At 36.6% G+C, this 23,708-nt stretch overlaps 2 protein-coding genes across 2 annotated transcripts; one reads left to right on the top strand and one right to left on the bottom strand.

Annotated features, from left to right (window-relative positions):
- Nucleotides 1-991: 991 nt before the first annotated feature.
- Nucleotides 992-5,731, bottom strand: LOC136277144 (tetratricopeptide repeat protein 28-like). Its single transcript, XM_066158827.1, has 3 exons — nt 5,320-5,731; nt 1,829-3,858; nt 992-1,326 (listed from the first exon to the last, which is right to left on the bottom strand). The coding sequence occupies exons 1-3, from the start codon at nt 5,729-5,731 to the stop codon at nt 1,276-1,278; spliced, it is 2,493 nt and encodes an 830-aa protein (XP_066014924.1). The 3' UTR covers nt 992-1,275.
- Nucleotides 5,732-17,805: 12,074 nt separating this feature from the next.
- Nucleotides 17,806-23,432, top strand: LOC131790088 (alpha-1,3/1,6-mannosyltransferase ALG2). Its single transcript, XM_066158986.1, is given in 6 exon segments — nt 17,806-18,298; nt 18,592-19,505; nt 19,507-19,561; nt 20,799-21,101; nt 21,720-22,147; nt 23,031-23,432. Coding segments are annotated over 4 exon segments (933 nt in total). The 5' UTR covers nt 17,806-18,298; nt 18,592-19,343; the 3' UTR covers nt 22,133-22,147; nt 23,031-23,432.
- The last annotated feature ends 276 nt before the right edge of the window (nt 23,433-23,708 follow it).

Genomic DNA, 23,708 nt, shown 5'->3' with positions numbered 1-23,708 from the left:
CAGCCTTAAAAACAACTCTTGCATGTATTGCATGCCTATGATTTTACTGTTTGTCCAGTCCACTGTTTCTTCTTTTTACGTTGTTTCGATTATTTTCCCTGCTCTGTTTGGTAGTTTTGTTCAGTTGTATCTTGCGCACAGCTCGTTTCCTCCTCCGATTAAATATTTCATTCAAATCTTACACAATGCTTTTCTCGTCTCTGTTTGATTTCCAAGTTAATATCTACATCACTGTTTGTTTCAACTTAAATTTCTTTCCTAAATTAGAATCGAGCCCTCTGTTCTTTTCCTTAACCCTTTAACTCCCATGAGTGACCAAGAAAGAATTTCTCCTCACAATATCAACACAGAATCAAGCAGACAGGTGAGGAGAATAAAGAAGAAAACTCAATTTGGGAACTACAGGCTGATCCAATACCAAATTCTCAAGACCAAATTATGAAATCATAAGTATTTCATGGCAGACAGTGGGGAGAATTTCTAATGAGATCTTGGGAGTTAAAGGGTTAATTCAGGCAGATTGTCACGTTCATATCCTACGAACTGTTTGCACTCTTCTGTTTGACGTTAGTATCTCGCGCAATGTTTTCTCCTAATTTTATCTCAATAATTCGCTCACCGTTTCTCTTCTTCTCTATTTGTTAATACTTTTATTTTAGTATATTGTACTCTGTTTGTTCTCTTCTCCACTTCACTTTTAGATTAATATGTAGCGCCCTGTTCTCAACACTGTTTGATTTTTGCGGTAATTCTCAAGCATTTTTCTCTTCTCTGTCTGATTTTTACATAATTATCTTCTCTTTTTTTTTGATTGTGTCTTCAGTATCTTGACACTTTTTGTTCCCTCTTCCGTTAGTTTGTTATGTTATCATCTCCTGCACCTGTGAACAGTCTTAATCACTCTTTAATGATCACGCGTGCGTGCAGCAGGAGAATTGAAAACAGAACTATAATGATTTAAATCAAGGATTAATTTTGAGTTTGGACGAAACTTTGCCAACATTCTCACATTTTTATACATTGAGCTAATTTCCTGCGTTCAGTTTCCCCATCCGAATTTATTGTAGTTCCCTTTTGATAATATAATTAATAGATCAAACAACTTAATTGCAGGTTTCATCGTCGCTGCCTTTCGATTAAGCCCAGCCTCCAAAAGCACGCAAAATCTACTACTTGACTAAATAAAAAAATTAAAAATGTCTTCGCAAAGTAATACCAGTGTCCATTGAACGACAATGTTTAGGAAGAAGAATCTTTGTGGTGTAAGATCAGTAGTCACTCTGTTTCTTCTCTGCCTCGTTGTTGTCCTCCTCGAGTTCTTCTTTCCTGAAAAACTATTATAAATTTGTCACTATTTCAGCTTTAAAGTAGACGGAACAGATTTCCAATTAAAGAAATTACTTTCTTTTCAATGCCATTGGGTACGATTGTCCAAACTTGTCGAACATACCTTGTTTGATACGAAAGTGACTTTAAGATTGTCAATTTATTGTTATTTTTGTTCATTTTTTACAGATAAAGTGAACTTCTTCAGCTTCTCAAGTTACCTTCATCGTCATAGCGTTTAGTATCGCATCGACTTTGACTAATTATTTCCGAGTATATTGCATGCAAAAGAAACGCTAATTCAAAGCCAATTTTAGAAAGCCTTCTGTAAAAAAATTGTGGCTCCGATTGCTAGATAAAATCAAGTTCTTTTTCCTGACATTTTATGGATGAAAGACAAAGACAAAAACAAACAAAAAAATTACGACAACTGAGTGAACTGAACAAGTTCAGTGTGCTAATCGGTTTATCGTAGAAAATTGCTCATTATAATCAGACTTACCCTTTTTTCAAATGTCACGTTATCCCCCATCAACACAAACGGGGCCCATTGGGAAGGTTTGGAGAATCCATTGCTTCTCAACCACTGAACGGCCTGGTGAAGAGATTCACTGGCACTTTCTCCACGCACAAGGTGTTTATAGAAACATTTCATGAGCTTCGCCGATGCTTGGTCTTCTAGAGCCCACGATGCTACCAACACTGAACGTGCACCAGATGCTAAGAATGCTCGAGCGATTCCAATAACTCCTTCTTTTTTAACCAATCCACGCCCACTGTGACAACAGCTGAGTACTACCAGTTTAGCTCGCACTTGAACTCCTTCAATGTCGGACATTGTCAGGAGGTAGTCTTCCTCTTTTGGAGTATTGTTAGTAGTACATTGAGGAGAGAGGGCAATCTCTCCTCTTTCGGCATTTCCATGTGCGGCAAGATGTATCAGACTCACTGAAGGTATTGCTTGAAGAACCGCCTGCTTTGTTGCGCGACTTCCCAATAAGGGCTGGACACCCAGCAGTTGACCAACCATCTCTGCTTCCTTACTTGCAAAGAACAATGGTATAATGTCAGTGAGACGTCCATTGTATTGCACTTTGCCAACCGTAGGATCACCCACAACTAGTCCGCCAGTTTGACTGTGATAGTCTGTTGGACATTCTTGAATGAGACCGAGAGTTGTCAGTGAAGGGACGATGCGTATTCTGTACTTCTCCGATAAATACTTTCCGCCTTGTTCATCACGCAAGGCAGCAAATGGGACTCGGTACGAAAAACGATCCGGTGCAATGATGATTTCGGGCTCTGTGAGCAAATCTGCCACAGGTGCGACGATCCATTCGTAGCACAAATGATGACTTCTTCCGGTATCTTTGGTTTCGTCACCTCGCAAATTTCCTTGGCTCTCTTCATGAAGAGATGTCGTCACGTTGTCATCCAGCGATCGGTCTTCGCAGTTTGCTGTGGGTAAAACACCAAAGCATTTGGCGCTCTTTTTGAAAACTCCTTCCACTTCGCAAACTTGCTCAGCGATGAGAGTATCTATTTTCACTTCGTCTGTTTTTCGAAAGAAAATGTCTCCATTTGCTTTCAATACCCAGAGAAGAACTTGCCAATCTTCGTACGAAATGTACAAAAAAACACTGTTACTTTCTCTTCTTACGATGTTTTCAATCCCGAACCATGATCGTGGATCAGCTGAGATGTGGCTTTGAGCGGAGTACTTGTCTGCCATGAATTCAGCGAGGACTCTTGCTCGTCCCAGTTCTTCAACATAGAGAGCATCTCGAAATTTTCCAGTATCGCAAAGGAGGTGAGTGAGTAACTTGTAGGGAAAGGTACCGCCTCTCTCTAACAGAGACATTTTAAATCCACTGTTTCCTTTCTGAAGAGTTCTGATTTGTTCATATTTTTCAATACATTGGAGAAGATATCCTATTGCCTCCACTGCCTCTGACTGCGATATCTTTAACTCTGTAATAAGGAGAAGGCTTTCAAACTCATTCATTTTGTGTCCAATTTCGCTGCTTATGGAACAAGCTTTCTGTGAATAATATGCTGCCTTATCATATTCACCGAACGATTGGGATAGATATCCAACATCTAGGCATAGTTGTGCTTCGCGCTTTCTATTGCCACATTCTCTGATGATTGTAAGCGCCTCCTCACAATGTTCTTTTGCCTTTTGACTGTCATTTACAGCATTAGAGACATGTGCCAAGCTTAAAAGAGCCATTGCTTCCAGTGTTCTGTCACTAATTGCAATACTGACGCCGAAAGCTTTGTCAAAATATTCTTTAGCTTGCCGAAGTTCTTTAAGATTCCTGTACACGTTTCCAAGTTTCAAGTATGTTGTTCCTTCTCCTCCTCTGTCACCAATTTCTATCGCGATGGCAAGTGCTTTCTCGTAATATTCTTTAGCATTCTGATATTCGCGAAGGGAATAAAACACACTTCCGAGATTCAAGTATGTTGTTCCTTCTCCTCCTCTGTCACCAATTTCTATCTTGATGGCAAGTGCTTTCTCGTGATATTCTTTAGCATTCTGATATTCGCCAAGGGAATGAAACACACTTCCGAGGTTCCCGTATGTTCTTCCTTCTCCTCCTCTGTCGCCAATTTCTATCTTGATGGCAAGTGCTTTCTCGTGATATTCTTTAGCATTCTGATATTCGCCAAGGGAATCAAACACACATCCGAGGTTCCCGTATGTTGTTCCTTCTCTTCCTCTGTAGCCAATTTCTATCATGATGGCAAGTGCTTTCTCGTGATATTCTTTAGCATTCTGATATTCGCCAAGGGAACAAAACACACTTCCGAGGTTCCCGTATGCTGTTCCTTCTTCTCCTCTGTCGCCAATTTCTATCGCAATGGCAAGTGCTTTCTCGTGATATTCTTTAGCATTCTGATATTCGCCAAGGGAATGAAACACATTTCCGAAGTTCCCGTATCTTGCTCCTTCTCCTCTTCTGTCGCCAATTTCTATCGCGATGGCAAGTGCTTTCTCGTGATATTCTTTAGCATTCTGATATTCGCCAAGGGAATGAAACACATTTCCGAGGTTCCCGTATCTTGCTCCTTCTCCTCTTCTGTCGCCAATTTCTATCGCGATGGCAAGTGCTTTCTCGTGATATTCTTTAGCATTCTGATATTCGCCAAGGGAATGAAACACACTTCCAAGCTTCTCGTATGTTGTTCCTTCTCCTCCTCTGTCGCCAATTTCTATCGCGATGGCAAGTGCTTTCTCGTGATATTCTTTAGCATTCTGATATTCGCCAAGGGAATGAAACACATTTCCGAGGTTCCCGTATCTTGCTCCTTCTCCTCTTCTGTCGCCAATTTCTATCGCGATGGCAAGTGCTTTCTCGTGATATTCTTTAGCATTCTGATATTCGCCAAGGGAATGAAACACACTTCCGAGCTTCCCGTATCTTGCTCCTTCTCCTCTTCTGTCGCCAATTTCTATCGCGATGGCAAGTGCTTTCTCGTGATATTCTTTAGCATTCTGATATTCGCCATGGGAATGAATCACATTTCCGAGGTTCCCGTATTGTGCTCCTTCTCCTCTTCTGTCGCCAATTTCTATTGCGATGGCAAGTGCTTTCTCGTGATATTCTTTAGCATTCTGATATTCGCCAAGGGAATGAAACACACATCCGAGGTTCCCGTATGTTCTTCCTTCTCCTCCTCTGTCGCCAATTTCTATCGCGATGGCAAGTGTTTTCTCGTGATATTCTTTAGCATTCTGATATTCGCCAAGGGAATAAAACACATTTCCGAGGTTCCCGTATCTTGCTCCTTCTCCTCTTCTGTCGCCAATTTCTATCGCGATGGCAAGTGCTTTCTCGTGATATTCTTTAGCATTCTGATATTCGCCAAGGGAATGAAACACACTTCCGAGGTTCCCGTATGTTGTTCCTTCTCCTCTTCTGTCGCCAATTTCTATCGCGATGGCAAGTGCTTTCTCGTGATATTCTTTAGCCTTCTGATATTTACTGAGTTTAGCACAGACATTTCCAAGTCTCCCAAGAGCCAGTGCTTCTTCTCTTTTGGGACCAATTGTTTTCATGATGGTGAGTGCGCATTTAAAGAGTTGCTTGGCCTCCACAAACCGGCTTTTTGCTTCATATTTGTCTCCCAGTTTTATGTTTAGTCTCCAAGCATGGTGAAATGTGTCAAGAAGTTTGGTGGCATGTCTTTCTGCATCTGCGTAACCGGAGATGGCGTAATACGCATTGAATAGTACATCGGAGATATCAAGGTGACTACCAGAGTCAAGGTTTTGAAGTAGAATTACACATTCATTACATAACTCAGTCGCTTGTAGGCCTCGATCAGTGTTCAGGAGAAATATGACGACATTTAAACCCATCTTGACTGATATAAGGATTTCTGCAGCGTCACTCATTACGGCTCTCTCCTGTTTATTGTCGTAGGAAAGAATCAACAAGAAAGGGAAGCTTAAAAAAAGAAACACTGATAAATGTCGGAGTTTATAAAGTGTTTTAGGAAATTTGTGGTTGTCTTCCTTCTTCCTTTTTACAGATATCTGAGCGCAACATTCCTTTTTCACTTTTTTTTCAGACCAGTCACAAGTGTATCATCTGGGTTCAAATTACAACAATCGTAGAGGGGATTTGGATACAGCTATCAAAAAAGTTTCACCAGTAGACCAGCGGTTAATTTACCAATCGTGATATGTTTGGATTCACTCGTGATGAGTAAATGTGAAGCGTAACTTTTACAGAAAGGCGAGCGTGATTACTGAATCTATGAACAAATGAGGAGCGTAATTTGCCTCCTGAAATATACGTGACTGGTCAATTTCTTCTTCCATTCCGTGAAAACATCAAACTTAATCAGCTCTGATTTCCATTGCTATTTGTTTCAAAATCGAGGTAAATCAATATATCTTAAATCGATTTGGAGATATCCATCTACGTGACGTAGATCTATTTTCGTTGCGTCGTGGAAAAATTTGATGGACATAAATCCAACAAAAAAATCCAAATTCTACAATTAAACGAAGTATCAAACTATTCAATTGTGCCCTGATGAAGATATTTGTGCAAGATTTGTGTTGGTATTTCTAACCGTTTGTCCCATAGAGATCAAGCCGACATGTCAGTCTTAGAAACTCGCTTGGTTAATTTGAGATGAAGAAATTAGAACATGTAACTGTCGTCAATGATTAACCGCCCATCAATTATTTTGATATAATACAGCATAAATTTGGGCAAAGAGCAAAATTCTACCCAGCGTTTCAACCGCTTACAAAATGCTTTGTTTTTCAGGAGAGGGAAAATCTTCCTATTTCATTCCACCACATACGCGTTACTTCAGTAAGTCATATACCAGCTTCTCCAATTTTTTTGTTTCGTAAAATGATTAAGTCAATTTCATTCATGGAAAATGAAACTGGGGAAGCAATAAAAATGCAGAAATTAAATAAAACGAACAGCTCACCTTTTGAAAACAGAACATGTCTTTTATATTAGTGCCTGATAGCGTGACTAATGAAAACAAAAATAAGAAAATGAAATGAGACTTTCCCTGACAAATGTAAATGCAAACGTTTTACTCGCACAGTTAGTCAGAAGTCATCATCAAAATAAAAAAAATCCTAAGATGGAAGAAAGATTGTTTCTTAAGTTGCTCATAAGATTCATCTAATAACATACGGGATCTTCTTTGTTTAAATCATCACAGAACTGATGAACTTGTAGTTTCTCCTTACAATATCAATATACACTTAATGTAAGGTCTCGAGTGAAACATTTAGCTTTGTTTTCCCGAGAGTCCAACAAGAAAACAAAACTAACTAGTTTCCCGAGGGACCATACATTAAATGCTATTTTATATACGGATAGAAGCGATCCTCACAGCTAAGAGCACTACTGAACGAGTAGTTGAAGTAAGACCTGAAAAAAATTCAGGCCCGTACGGGATTTGAACCTCTCACCTCTGCACATATATGATTTTTATATATTTCCAATCATTATTCACCGCTTTGTTATATATTTAGACTTTCCCTTCAACAATCATTTGGAAAAATCATGCTGTTGTATTCGGCGCGCAGGCAACAACTGCAAAATTGTATTCCGGTCGAGATACATTTGAATTTGATCAGGAGCACGTGACCAAGAATCAACCAATCACAGTACTTGTTTTGTTTAGGGAAAGTCTAAGTACATAACAATATACCATATAGCAATGTTGAGAGTAAACAGACTCATCAATCAGAGGGTGTTATCTACATGAGTAACAAGTTTTCATCCAAAACATATTAACGCATAATGTTCATGAAATAAATTTTTAACCGCTCGCCTTAAAAAACTAAAAGATCTCTGGATAGTTAGGAGACCAAAATCACAAAACTGATATAAACTTTCTCTGCAAAGCAATGAAGAATGCGAAGAGCTACTGTAAGATTGAATAGGAAAATTATCGGTTAAAAGTAATCATTATAAACGTAATAAGGATGGAACTTGCATTACAGCTTGCTCATAATAGATCTCAATAACTACTGGAGCTCACATATCATTGATAAGAGTTTGCTGGTTTTAATTTTGCTTCGCTCGATTTTTAAAGCCATCAAGTTACAGAAGGGAGGAACATGTTGCTTCTCTTTCCACAATCAACATATTCTTTAGTGAACAAGCGACCAGAATACTTATCAGCTGAGGGTTTTTTCTTCGTACAACATTCAAGTCTCCCTACTGACAAGCAAGGTAATGTGAGGGAGCTAAAAGGAAGAATAGCTGATGGTATCATAAATTTAAAAGTTAAAAATGATGCAGACCTTTAATATTTTGCAGTCCAAATCAAAAATTTATTCCAGTTTGGAAGCTCTCCACAAATATCATTGGATTGTTTGGAATTACAACTCTTTCTTATCACTGAATTTGCTACATTTACTGAACCAGAAATATATTTTTTTCGAAGCGGGAAAAGAATAACTATTACTAAATTTAGTTTTTTTGCTGGTAACCCTTTCAAAAATAAACACGCTTTTTTCGGGTGATGAGACCAAAAGTGGCGATAAATGCAAGCGGCTCGTGTGAAAACAAAGTGCTAAGTTTGATAGGTCTAAGACAAGAAACTGTAAACTGCAGGTGATAATCTCTTGGTGTGAGAGATATCAATATGACTTTCTGTTTCGCCCATAACGTCGCTAAAAAAACATTGAAGCGCTTTTTTTTCCACATCAAAAATCGCTGCCCTTGAATTCAATTTCTGTTGCACCTGATTTGAGCAGGCGCCGAAAATATTTTTTAAATAAAAAGAGGGAGAGAGAGAGATGGGACTATAAGCTAATATTTTCTTTATTTTTACTGCTTACTCTTGAACAAAGAGTATTATCTTGTTTCGTATGCTGATCGAAAAACTGAGGAAGCCGAGAGTAAAAGACTGAAGTAACGCTTTCCTTTCAAAACAGAGATGAATGACAATCTGACAAGAGTGAAAAAAAAGTAACAGCTTGATCGGTGAAACTAAGAATCGTTTAAAAAACCTAAAACATAACTACGTCGCTTTCTCACTTCCCTGTAATTTAAATAAAAAACATGGCATCTTCATGTTCTTTTTTTTTTTTTAAAGATTTCAGATTTAAGAATCTGATTTTCCGGTTCATTCATCGCGTATCTGCTTTTAAAAAAAATTGTTTAACGTGCAGTTTCTCCCTTCAGTATCAATATATTCTTCAGCCAACAGTTTTGGAGAATAAAGAAACTTATCAGCTGGACGGTGTCAAATTGACGCAACACTTTATTCTCTAAAAATATTTGTTACATTTGTAAAGGAGACTTGCAAAGGCCATTCAGGAACCTGAAAATCAATCGCTCATCATCCTCCCCATAAATTAAGCAAAGCCGGTCCAAACGGAGATTTTATGAGAAGACGCAACGCTTCATACTCTAAAAATATTTTCTGAGATATCTGTTATATTTGCAAAGGAGACTTAGTAAGATCATGGAAGTTAGAGGCCTAAAATTGAGTTCATCATTTTATTTTTCAGTTTTTGATCAGTTGAAGTCAAGTTTTAAGCAACAGTGCAAAACCTTTCAGTTTTGTAAAGCGGGAAAAATTGTTTCTAAATTTATTTTTTACTTCTAACCTTTTACACAAGAGGCTTGTATTGTTTGATATTCTAGTCGTATGACTGATGAAACCAAAAGCAAGAAACCGAAATACGACTTCCCCTGCAAAACAAAAATAAATGCAATTAGCTATTGTAAGAAAGACGTGAAAACATCTGTAAAATAGAAGTAAAATGGGTGAAGAAAACTGATGAACCGAAGAGGGAAAAACGGTTACCAAGTCTAAAGCTGAGCTCGATTTGTACTGAACAAAAAAAGGGGCTTTTAGGGACCTGAAAATCAATCGCTCATCATCCTCTCCATGAATTAAGCGCACAGGGTTGAATTATCAAACAGACTGGATTACCCCACCTCGAATCAGTTTGGAATTTGGCAATATTGTGCAATTTTTATATACTCTGTGTTAATTACAGCTGTCACTGAAAAACGTCAAGCTACTTATGAAGGTAAAGGAAACAACATTGGAAGAGCCGGTCCAACAAAGATGTTATGAGAAGACGCAACACTTCATACTCTAAAAATATTTTCTGAGATATTTGTTACACTTGCAAAGGAGACTTAGTAAGATCATGGAGGTTAAGGTCCTAAAATTGACTTCATCATTTTATTTTGCAGACTATGATCAGTAGAAGTTAAGTTTTAAGCAACAAATCTTTGCCAAAATCTAAGATTATTTGAAGATTAAATTCTCTGGCTTTGAATATCCAGTGCAAAACATTTCGGTTTTGTAAAGCGGGAAAAATTGTTTCTAAATTTAATTTTAGTACTACTTACCTTTTAAACAAGAAGCTTGTCTTGTTTGATATTCTAGTCGTATGACTGATGAAACCAAAAGCAAGAAACCGAAATACGACTTCCCCTACAAAACAAAGATAAATACAAATAGTTATTGTAAGGAAGACGTGAAAGCTTCTGTAAAATAGAAGTAAAATGGGTGAATAAAAAACTTATGAAACGAAGAGGGAAAACGGTTACCACGTAAAAAGATTGAGCTCGATTTGTACAGAACACAAAAGAGATCGTTCAGGAACCTGAAAATCAATCGCTCATCATCCTCTCCATTAATTCAGCACACAGGCTTAAATTATCAAACAGACTGGATTTCCCCGCCTCGAATTAATTTGAAATTTAGCAATACCGTATGATTTGTGTATACTCTGCCTTTTAACTGACACTGAAAAACGTTAAGCTGCTTATGAAGGCCAAGGAAATAACATAACAAGAGCAAGTCCAAACGGAGATTTTATGAGAAGACGCAAAACTGCATTCTCTAAAAATATTTACTGAGATATTTGTTACATTTGCAAAGGAGACTTAGTAAGATCATGAAAGTTTGAAAAGTTAGAAGCCTAAAATCGAGTTCATCATTTTATTTGGCTGACTACGTTCTAAGTCAAGTTTTAATCAACAAATCTTTGCCAGAATCTAACATTATTTGGAGGTTAGATCGTCTGGTTTTGAATGTCCAGTGAAAAACATTTAAGTTTTGTAAAGCGGGAAAGATTGTTTCTAAATTTATTTTTCACTACTAACCTTTTACACAAGAAGCTTGTATTGTTTGATATTCTAGTCGTATGACTGATGAAACCAAAAGCAAAAAACTGAAATACGACTTCCCCTGCAAAACAAAGATAAATGCAAATAGCTATTGTAAGAAAGACGTGAAAACATCTGTAGAATAGAAGTAAAATGGGTGAAGAAAAAATTGATGAACCGAAGAGGGAAAAACGGTTACCAAGTCAAAAGCTGAGCTCGATTTGTAGTGAACAAAAAAAGGGGCTTTTAGGAACCTGAAAATTAATCGCTCATCATCCTCTGCATAAATTAAGTACACAGGGTTGAATTGTCAAACAGACTGGATTTCCCCGCCCCGAACTAGTTTATCATTTTATTTTGCAGACTTTGATCAGTTGAAGTCAAGTTTTAAGCAACAAATCTCGGCTAAAATCTAAGATTATTTCGAGGTTAAATCCTCTGGCTTTGAGTGTCCAGTGCAAAACATTTCAGTTTTGTAAAGCCGGAAAGATTGTTTCTAAATTCATTTTTTTACTACTAACCTTTTGCACAAGAAGCTTGTCTTGTTTGATATTCTAGTCGTATGACTGATGAAACCAAAAGCAAGAAACCGAAATACTTCCCCTGCAAAACAAAGATAAATGCAAATAGCTATTGTAAGAAAGACGTGAAAGCTTCCTTAAAATAGAATTAAAATGGGTGAAGAAAACTGATGAACCGAAGAGGGAAAAACGGTTACCAAGTCTAAAGCTGAGCTCGATTTGTATAGAACACAAAAGAGACCGTTCAGGAACCTAAAAATCAATTTCTCATCATCCTCTCCATGAATTAAGCGCACAGGGTTGAATTATCAAACAGACTAGATTTCCCGCCTCGAATTAATTTGAAATTTAGGAGTACTGTGCGATTTGTGTATACTCTGCGTTTTAACTGACACTGAAAAACGTTAAGCTACTCAAGAAGGCCAACGAAACAACATTAGAAGAGCCGTTCCAAACATAGATTTTATGAGAAGACGCAACACTTCATTTTCTAAAAATATTTTCTAAGATATTTGTTACATTTGCAAAGGAGACTTTGTAGGATCATGGAAGCTAAAGGCTTAAAACTGAGTTCATCATTTTATTTTGCAGACTATATTCAGTTGAAGTCAAGTTTTAAGCAACAAATCTTTGCCAAAATCTAAGATTATTAAGAGGTTAAATCTTCTGCCTTTGAGTGTCCAGTGCAAAACATTTCAGTTTTGTAAAGCGGGAAAGATTGTTTCTAAATTAATTTTTTTACTACTAACCTTATCCACAAGAAGCTTGTCTTGTTTAATACTCTAGTTGTATAACTGATGAAACCAAAAGCATGAAATCGAAATACGACTTCCCCTGCAAAACAAAGATAAATGCGAATAGCTATTGTAGAAAAAAAGACGTAAAAGCTTTCGAAAAATAGAAGTAAAATGGGAGAAAAAAAGTTCCTGAACCAAAGAGGGAAAAACAGTTACCATGTACAAAGATTGAGCTCGATTTGTACAGAACACAAAAAAAGCCGTTCAGGAACCTGAAAATCAATTTCTCATCATCCTCTCCATGAATTAAGCGCACAGGGTTGAATTATCAAACAGACTGAATTTCCCCGCCTTGAATCAGTTTAAAATTTAGCAATACTACGCGATTTGTATATACTCTGCGTTACAACTGACACTGAAAAACATTAAGCTCCTTATGAAGGCCAAGAAAACAACATTGGAAGAACCGGCCCAAACATCGATTTTATGAGAAGACACAACACTTCATTCTCTAAAAATATTTACTGAGATATTTGTTACATTTGCAAAGGAGACTTAGTAGGTATCCTAATACTAATATTGTGCGATTTGTGTATACTCTGCGTTTTAACTGACACCGAAAAACGTTAAGCTACTCAAGAAGGCCAACGAAACAATATTAGAAAAGCCGGTCCAAACAGAGATTTTATGAGAGGACGCAACACTTCATTCTCTAAAAACATTTACTAAGATATTTGTTTCATTTGCAAAGGAGTCTTAGTAAGATCATGGAGGTTAAGGTCCTAAAATTGACTTCATCATTTTATTTTGCAGACTTTGATCAGTTGAAGTCAAGTTTTAGGCAACAAATCTTTTTCAAAATCTAAGATTATTAAGAGGTTAAATCCTCTGGCTTTGAATGTCCAGTGCAAAACATTTCAGTTTTGTAAAGCAGGAAAGATTGTTTCTAAATTTATATTTTACTACTAACCTTTTACACAAGAAGCTTGTATTGTTTGATATTCTAGTCGTATGACTGATGAAACCAAAAGCAAGAAACCTGAATAAGACTTCCCCTGCAAAACAAAGATAAATGCAAATAGCTATTGTAAGAAAGACGTGAAAATTTCTGTAAAAAAGAAGTAAAATGAGTGAAAAATAATTGTTGAACCGAAGAGGGAAAAACGGTTATTAAGTAAAAAGATTGACCTCGATTTGAACAGAACTCAAAAAAAGCCGTTCAGAAACCTGAAAATCAATCGCTCATCATCCTCTTTATAAATTAGGCACAAGGGTTGAATTATCAAAAAGACTGAATTTCCCCGCCTCGAATCAGTTTGGAATTTAGCAATACTGTGCGGTTTGTATATACTCTGCGTTACAACTGACACTGAAAAACGTTAAGCTACTTACAAAGGCCAAGGAAACAATATTGGAAGAGCCGATCCAAACGAAGATTTTATGAGAAGACGCAATACTTCATTCTCTAAAAATATTCACTGGGATATTTGTTGCATTTGTAAAGGAGACTTGGTAAGATCACGGAAGTTAAAGGCCTAAAATTGAGTTCATTATTTTATTTTGCAGACTTTGATCAGTTAAAGTCAAGCTTTAAGCAACAAATCTTTGCCAAAATCTAAGATTATTTGGAGATTAAATCCTGTGGCTTTGAATGTCCAGTGCATAACATTTCAGTTTTGTAAAGCGGGAAAGATTCTTTCTAAATTTATATTTTTTAGTACTAACCTTTTACACAAGAAACTTGTCTTGTTTGATATTCTAGTCGTATGACTGATGAAACCAAAAGCAAGAAACCTAAATACGACTTCCCCTGCAAAACAAAGATAAATGCGAATGGCTATTGTAAGGAAGACGTGAAAGCTTCTGTAAAATAGACTGAAGTAAAGTGGGTGAAAAAAAAAATTATGAATCGAAGAGGGAAAAACGGTTACCAAGTATAAAGTTGAACTCGATTTGTACGAAACAAAAAAAGAGACTCTTTAGGAACCTGAGAATCAATCGCTCATCATCCTCTCCATAAATTAAGCACACAGGGTTGAGTCATCAAACAGACTGAATTTCCCCGCCTTGAATCAGTTTAAAATTTAGCAATACTACGCGATTTGTATATACTCTGCTTTACAACTGACACTGAAAAACGTTAAGCTCCTTATGAAGGCCAAGAAAACAACATTGGAAGAGCCGGCCCAAACATAGATTTTATGAGAAGACACAACACTTCATTCTCTAAAAATATTTACTGAGATATTTGTTACATTTGCAAAGGAGACTTAGTAAGATCATGGAAGTTAAAGGCCTAAAATTGAGTTCATCATTTTATTTCGCAGACTTTGATCAGTTAAAGTCAAGTTTTAAGCAACAAATCTTTGCCGAAAGATTATTTGGAGGTTAAATCCTCTGGCTTTGAATGTCCAGTGCAAAACATTTCAGTTTTGTAAGGCGGGAAATATTGTTTCCAAATTTATTTTTTTACTACTAATCTTTTACACAAGAAGCTTGTCTTGTTTGATATTCTAGTCGTATGATTGATGAAACCAAAAGCAAGAAACCGAAATACGACTTCCCCTACAAAACAAAGATAAATGCAAATAGCTATTGTAAGAAAGACGTGAAAACTTCTGTAAAATAGAAGTAAAATGGTTTTAAAAAAAATTGATGAACCGAAGGGGGAAAAACGGTAACCAAGTATAAAAATGAGCTCGATTTGTACAGAACACAAAAAAGCCTTCAGAAACCTGAAAATCAATCGCTCATCATCCTCTCCAAATTAAGCACGCAGGCCCGAATTATCAAACAGACTAGATTTTCCCGCCTCGAATTAATTTAAAATTTAGCAATACTGTGCGATTTGTGTATACTCCGCGTTTGAACTGACGCTGAAAAAGGTTAAGCTACTTATGAAGGCCAAGGAAACAACATTGGCAGAACCAGTCCAAACGGAGATTTTATGAGAAGACGCCACAATTCATTCTCTAAAAATATTTACTGTGATATTTATAACATTTGAAAGGGAGACTTAGTATAAGATCGTGGAAGTTAAGGTCCTAAAATTGAGTTCATCATTTTATTTTGCAGACTTTGATCAACTTAAATCAAGTTTAAAGCAACAAATCTTTGCCAAAATCTCAGATAATTTGGAGATTAAATCCTCTGGCTTTGAATATCCAGTGCAAAACATTTCAGTTTTGTAAAGCCGGAAAGATTGTTTCTAAATTTATTGTTTTACTACTAACCTTTTACACAAGAAGCTTGTGTATAAGAGGGAAAAGCGGTTACCAGGTATAAAGTTGAGCTCGATTTGTACTGAAAAAAAAAGAGACCGTTTAGGAACCTGAAAATCAATCGCTCATCATCCTCTCCTTAAATTAAGCACACAGGGTTGAATTATCAAACAGACTGAATTTCCCCGTCTCGATTCAGTTTGAAATTTAGCAATACTGTGCGATTTGTGTATACTCTGCGTTACAACTGACACTGAAAAACGTTAAGCTACTTATGAAGACCAGGGAAAAACATCGGAAGAGCCAGTCCGAACGGAGATTTCATGAGAAGACGCAACGCTTCATTCTCTAAAAATATTTACTGAGATATTTGTTACATTTGCAAAGGAGACTTAGTAAGATCGTGGAAGTTAAAGGCCTAAAATTGAGTTCATCATTTTATTTTGCAGACTATGTTCAGTTGAAGTCAAGTTTTTTAAAAGCAACAAAGCTTTGCCAAAATTCAAGATTATTTGGAGGTTAAATCCTCTGCCGTTAAAGGCCAGTGCAAAACATTTCAGTTTTGTAAAGCGGGAAAGATTGTTTCTAAATTTATTTTTTTACTACTAACCTTTTACACAAGGAGCTTGTTTTGTTTGATATTCTAGTCGTATGACTGATGAAACCAAAAGCAAAAAACCGAAATACGACTTCCCCTGCAAAACAAAGATTAATGCAAATAGTTATTGTAAGGAAGACGTGAAAGCTTCTGTAAAATAGAAGTAAAATGGGTGAATAAAAAACCTATGAATCGAAGAGGGAAAAACGGTTACCAAGAAAAAAGATTGAGCTCGATTTGTACAGAACACAAGAAAGGGCTGTTCAGGAACCTGAAAATCAATCGCTTATCATCCCCTCCATAAATTAAGTACACAGGGTTAAATTATCAAACAGACTGGATCTCCCCGCCTCGAATTAATTTGAAATTTAGAAATAACGTGCGATTTTTGCATACTCTGCGTTACAACTGACACTGAAAAACGTTAAGCTACCTAGCACGGCCTAGGAAACAACATTAGAAGAGCCGGTCCAAACGGAGACTTTATGAGAAGAAGAATTTCTGCTCATTTGATGAACATATTCATGACAAAAATTTCAATTTCGAATGGCCCTATTTCACTCATTGTTTACATTGGGAACACTAAAAACGGTTACCATCTTTCTGAATCTTAAAACTTGTTTTGCCGAAGATAACTGACTCCCCGCGTAAAACGTAATGTGTAAATCATTTTAGCATTTGTAAACTTCTCAGATTGAGCATGTCTATTTGATTAAACTCACACAAGCGGTTTCATTGTTAACAACTGATGGAAAGGTATGAATGCCCATAATAAGGTGACCAAATGCCCATAATAAGGTCTTGCATGTTAGCGTATCCTCCCACGTAGCATTTGTTCGCTCTCGTCACGCAACGGGAGGAGAGAGAGCGTGTTGCGTGACGAGACCAAACAATGGCTCTGAAGGAGACAACAGTGAGTGTTGCACCTTACAATTATTCAGACAACAAAGACAATAGACAGCAAAAGACCTGTGCCTGAGTATATTTCGAATGAATTGAAAGGGCTTTTTTTCGCTTCCCATTTAACGATATTTTCTTTGGAATCTTTTGAAAAGTGATTTTTTTTTCTTGTACAAAAATGCAAACGTCAGTTACTTGGTGGCCCATCCTAACCCACAAAACGCTTGCATGCGTTGCATACCTATCTTTACACACTGCGTGGCCAGGAGAAGAAGAATCTCGTTTCACTGCGTCGTTTAACGTATCACTTGATGTGATTAGCGATCTATCAGCCTGCAGGCTTGTCCTCTTAAGTGCTGCAGCGGACGCGAATAACGTGAACAATATATTTTTTTTATATTTATCAGATATATTCGCTTCAATTCTTGAAAATTAACATATAATTTCTCATGCATTACAGTATCAATGCATTTATAATATTCAATGAACAGATACAGAAAAAAGCCAAGCCCTCTCAACTGATTTAAGAGGCTATAGGGGAGAATTTCTAATTTGATCCTGAGGATTAAAGAATAAAGTTTTTCTCTCGATGAATTTTATGACTAACTTTGGCCCTACAAGCAACACAAAAAGTTGTGCTATTTTTAATTCGGAATGTATGCTTGTGTTTGGTGCTTGTTCCCTCCTTTTCAGAGAAAATCAAGTCAAAAAGCTTATTCATTGAGGTCCACTATAGCCTGCCACGAATCTCCCATAGCTCATTGGTAGAGCGTCCGAACACAGGCATACCACATTATGTATTCCTCGTTAACAATTGTAGACATGAGACAAACAAAATCTATGAGGGTAATGAATAAAGCTCTGAAAATTGCCTGTCTAAATTACATCTCGGTCTGAATATCTCAATTAAGTTAAATGGAATGTTAATCGACGCATCTGTGATATTTTAAAGCCTCCATGGGCCGTTTGAAGCGTCTTTTTACGAAATAACTTTTGGCCGGAAGCCGTTAGTAGAAGCAAGTAATTTCGTAAAACTGACGCTCACAGGGTGAAGAATTGTTTTGAAATAAAGAGACAGTGGGAATGATTTTGTGCAAGCTTTGGCCAAAAAAACATCTGGGCTCCATGTGAGATATCGCTTCAAAGGAATACCTTGGTGGGCAACAGGCGGATCACCTTTCGAGTGTGTTGACATATTTAAATATACCCAACAAATACGGAGAAATATATGGAAATTACGGATGGAACGCTGAATGATTTTAAACTCTGAAAAGTTTTAACGCATCCTGGTCTGAAATTCTAATCAAAGAAAATGTTCCCTGCAACGTCGACATACCAAGTCTAAAATACGTTTACAAGCAAGGTACGTACAAAGCTAAAAAAAAAGCTAGACTAGGGGAGGGGGCGAGCGTACATTACTGTTTATCTGTTTCGACACGTTTTTGTTGCGATCTCTGTTGCATTCCCAATTCAAATAAGTTTGTTTCGATATGAAGCGAGAATGTTACTCATATAAATGCAGGTGAGAAGGAGACAAAGATAGTTATTTGACGACTTCACTGTTCATCGTACAATTCTGCCGAGAGATATTTTAGTTTGACGATCAAGTGACCAATATAATTGTATTTAAACTCTAAATTTTCTGTTTTGTTTTAGTTGAAAACCAGCGGCTCTCCGCGATTTCTACGAACCAAAATTCTACTCATACTCAGGCGCTCCTCATCTAAAAATTCACGCGAAAAAATGAAGGGATTTAAAAGACTTTTTGGTTCCTTTTCTCCATAGACCCACGCATCCGCTTGAAGACGAATAGCGATTTTCCTCTTAGAGAAATTTTACCGCTTTTGCCAAGACAGAGAAGAACCAATTTTCGTTACGTTTTTCGGGCTTAGTCGTTCACAATCGCTAAACTCTCGTCAGGTTTCGTTATTGATTCGGTAAACTCAGTCATTTGTCTTATACCCCATTCACACCAGCAAAACATGTTTTGTTAAACTGGTTTTCATCGAATGAAAATTATAAACAGCGAACTGAAAAACTTGATTTTCCATTGGATTCAAGTACTTGCTAACTTGCATTTCCAATGTGCTACATTCAAGTCAAAAATATTCGGCTAAATAGTTTCTATGAAGAAAAAAAAAATTGTGTTTAACAAAACAACTTTTAAACATGTTTAAGCTTTGGTGTGAATGGGGCATTAGTCATTTTTACCCCGATCAGGACACAGCGACAAACTTCGTGAAACTGACTGCTATGCTTTCCAGAAAGAGTATACAGAGCGTAATAACGTATACACAAGTAATGAATTCGCTTTTGAGATCAAAATACAACAATTTATGGCTAGTTTTCGGCGAGTTCAAGAATAACACTTTGTTGTGAAAAAATAATTTTTCTGGGCGTCTGTAGGGATGATTTATGTCTCTATTTATCTGGTGTTCTTCTCATCATGGCGGATGGATGTTGTGTTCTGTGATCAGGTGTCTGTCTGTATCCCCTTTCAAAAGCTCAGCAAAGCACGGATCGTGTTTTATTGTCATTTTCCTGATTTGCTCCTTACTCAACGAAAAAGCTATCGTAAAAGCTCTATCGTGCTCCGTAATAGACTGGTTGGAGGAACCCACAACTGGTAAGTTGAAATATGATCTTCACTTGTAAAGGACAATAAAGAAGCCTTTGTCCTGGTGTTAAGTTTTGAGGGTTAGGGGGTGCTAGTACAGATTCAAACTGGCAGGGGTGACCAGAGGCTATTTATATTATATGTAATGGTTCTTTTAATTCTTCCTTATAATTTTTCTTTGGGATGGGAATGGGAGCCTGATTTTAAGACACTATTTTGGGGAATGGATAAACTTCAAAGTAAATTTTTATTGTAGTGCTTGCGCAAGTAAATATACCTTTTCCAGGGGATTTTGGAAAGTTTGATTTTTATCCCAAAGCAAGTATGACCATCAGTCTGAGTACAGATTACTTCCTGCCTCATACTTAGCCGTTTACACCCAAACATCAGTATACATATTCTCCATACTTTCTTTCTACATTTCCTTAGGTATTGAAAAGGAGAATTAGTGCGACCAACAGGAGCTTCTTGAATTTTTTATTTAAAAAATAACTCTATGTTAGTGTGTAGAGTATATCACAGCATTTGGATATCTTGCACCAATCACAGTGTATGTGTAAATGAATGTTTGAGTATCTTGTAAATGATGTCATGGAATCAGGGGGACATGCACAAAGATTAATGTTCACCAGAAATTTTGGACTCATTTGATAAGTGTAATGGTTTGTTACCTTTGCATTAGAGCCTAGTTGATTAAGATTTCGATTTATCAGGATATAAAAGGTTTGCATTCAACTTTTTGTATCATTTTCATTATCACCAGGCTTCAGGTACCAAGGGTGATAATGTAAGGAAATCTATAAGGCAGTAACTCAAAGGGAATGAAGGGTTGATGGGACATTGATCTTTTTTTCTCAGGGGACAAGGAAGAATGGGTGTGACTTTTGATTAAATAATATCCATCAGATTATTATACAATTCTCATGTAACTAATGGTTGAGAAACATGTAAGAATTATGTCAAGTTTCATGTAAACCTTTCACACCTAAGATCTCACTGGTATTTCTCTTTACAGTCTGCCTTACAGTTCTTGTGATGTTACTTCAGCTAATTTGATATTGGATATTTTCTTTATTCTATCACTTGTCTGCTTGATATTGTATTGACTTGTAAGGAAAAATTCTGTCTTGGTCAATTATGGAAGGAAGAGGGTTAAAATATGGAAAATGCTTATGGTTAGTGTGCATCATGTCATGTACATGCAGTGGCAGTGTCAGGAAATATGATCATTCTTTTTCCATTTCAGGCATGGCAGATAGTGTTCTTGTAAACAGCAATTTTACTGCTGAAACATTTTTGTCAACATTTACAAGTCTGTGCAGTAACCGTCCACGTGTCTTGTATCCTTCATTGAATTTTTCTTCATTTGATAAACCAGTTGTAAAGGAGGAAATTGAAGACCTCATACCACCTACTGCCAAGTGTGTTTTCTTGTCTATAAATCGGTATGAAAGAAAGAAAAATTTGAACCTTGCCTTGGAGGCATTAGATTGGCTCAGAAATATTATCAGTGATGAGGAATGGAAGGATGTTCATTTAGTTATGGCAGGTAAACAATAAGGTACCTTTTATTTATCAAGTTTGAGGTCCTTAGCTTACATTACATGTACAGCTTACATTACATGTACCTCTTACTTACCAAGTTCAAGGTCCATTCTTTGAGTTACACTCCAAAATTTTTGGATTTATGGCCCAAGGGCAAAGCATATGGGTAATAAATCCATGCAAAAATAACTATTTTCTGTAATTTACAGTACAGAACAAAAAAACAAGGTTAGTAAGGTATTTATTATATCTCTGGGTTCAAAAAGTCAAGGGGAACATTTCAGTTCAAACAATTATTTCATACATACTGAGATTTTCACTGTGAAGTACTTAATTGTCCATGTCTCTGATTGGACAAATGATGTATTTTCAGTCATTTGCTTCCAATCTTTAAGTATTGAAATGTGAAAAAATGTCAGCATGTATGAAACAAAAACATAATACCATGGAAAGTGCTTGAATGATTTTCATTCACTAGTTGTGATACATCAAAAATTCACTTGTTTGCTGCGCTCACTCGTTTGTACATTTGATGCATTGCAACTTGTGAATAAAAGGGGTTTGTGCCCACTTTCCATGGAACAGTCTCTATTTATACAATATATCTTTGTTGTTCTTACAGGAGGATATGATGACAGAGTAACAGAAAACAAGGAGCACCATTTGGAACTTTGCAAACTTGCTGAACAATACAACCTGAACAGTAAAGTCACATTTGTGAGATCATTCAGTGATGCTCAAAAGCTAAGTCTTCTTAATCAATGTTCTTGCTTAATCTATACTCCAAGTCATGCACACTTTGGGATTGTTCCAATTGAGGCCATGTATATGAAGCGTCCGGTAATCGCAGTTAACAGTGGAGGGCCATTGGAAACTGTTCAAAATGGTGTGACAGGATTTTTATGCAATCCTGATGCTGAATCATTTGCTTTAGCAATGAAGGAGTTTTTGAAGAATCCCTCACTTAGTTCAACAATGGGTGTAGCTGGCAAAGAGAATGTGATCAAGAAGTTCTCTTTTGATGTATTTGCGTAACATCTTCACAGTATTGTATGTTGTTTGTACTTGTTAGAGTTTGATGCCTATCAATTAGACTAGTTCACCTTATAGACTGAGTAACATTCACAGAACACTCAACTCTTGTTATAGCAACACTTTGTTTTTCAAAAATTAAAATTTTGGGGGGTATTTTTTGACGGGTGTTTTAGTTCTGTTCATAAACGTCATGTCTAAAAGTCAAGAGGTGACTGTACTAGCCATCACCTGTACTGTATAAAATTCATAGGTTGTTAGGGAGAGAAATTATATATATATTTTTGACAATCCCAAATTTATTATCAAGAGTCAGCTCATTTGCTTAGGCCTCACTTCATGTAATGATTTGTAGATTGTATCTACTTTGGGGGCATACTGATATTTCATATGTGTTTTATAAATTATATAATTTATTTTTTTCCCTTAACCCTGCCCAGATCATTAGCCCTTCACCAAAAATTATTCTGCATATAAACTCACACTCAACCCACAATTCCTCTATGTGCCCTTACAAAGGACTAATACTCAAAATGTCAGCTTTGAAATTCTGGCCAATTTACAGTATCAACTCAGTTGATAAAACCAAATTACCAAGATTAGAGATAATGTTTACAACTTTTGCAATGGCAGGTTTATACCAGAGACCTTCAAACTTCACTTTTTTAGTTGCATTGTGTCATATTCATAAAAAATTAATTTTAATATATTTCTTTAGAATGTTTAGTATTAAAAACTATTTTAGTTCAGCATGGATGATGATGACGATTAGAAATTCTAGCATGCTTACAATTGTAGCTCACTTCAACAAACTTTGCCTTGCACACAGTCTCACTGTTTGACTGTCAAATAAATCACAGTATTAATCAGACAATATTGCCATTGTGTGGTTTATTGACAGGTAATAGATGGAGCCCAGACAGGGAGGGTGTGGTCGACAGCTTTGAAATGCTTTCTCATGGTTGTAGTGTTCTGTGTGGCCTGTGTGTGGGTTGTCAATTTCCATAACGGCCACTGACAAGAAGTTCATTACATAAGATAAAGTATTATTAATCCATGGTAAAAAGTCACTGATGAGAAGGTTGTTACTTTTCAACACACATGTAAAGCATATTTAATGTGCTATAAAATCAGTTAAATAATTATGTAATGATTTAAGTAGGTGACAAGTGAATCATTGAAGAAAGTACCTTTGCGAGCTTATCCAAGCTGTGTAGAGAATGATTAAATTCAGGTTGAGGGCATCTTAGAAGTTGGCCATGACTGTGTTTTGCCTCTATAGGTGTTCACAGAGGCAAAATTGTGAAATATTTTTCTAAATAAAAAATGTATCATGCTACAAGCTGGAACTGTTTTGGATGCCATAGTTAAATGAAAAAGGTTTGGTCACTGAATTTGGAGCCATCTGTATTTTATTCAAGTAAGCGCTGTGGGTGCTTATGAAATCAAATCATCACCATTTTCAGCAAGTAGTAAGTTGATTTTGTGACAAAACATGAATTTAGAGATTGTAAGGCAGTAGGGTGCCTATTTAAGGTGGTGCTTTTAAACTTTTACTATGCTATGGAGTGAGTGCTCT

This window comes from Pocillopora verrucosa, chromosome 12 (assembly GCF_036669915.1).
Source record: "Pocillopora verrucosa isolate sample1 chromosome 12, ASM3666991v2, whole genome shotgun sequence".
In the NCBI taxonomy this organism is placed as follows: Eukaryota; Metazoa; Cnidaria; class Anthozoa; order Scleractinia; family Pocilloporidae; genus Pocillopora; species Pocillopora verrucosa.
This window is presented reverse-complemented; position numbering and strand designations above follow the sequence as displayed.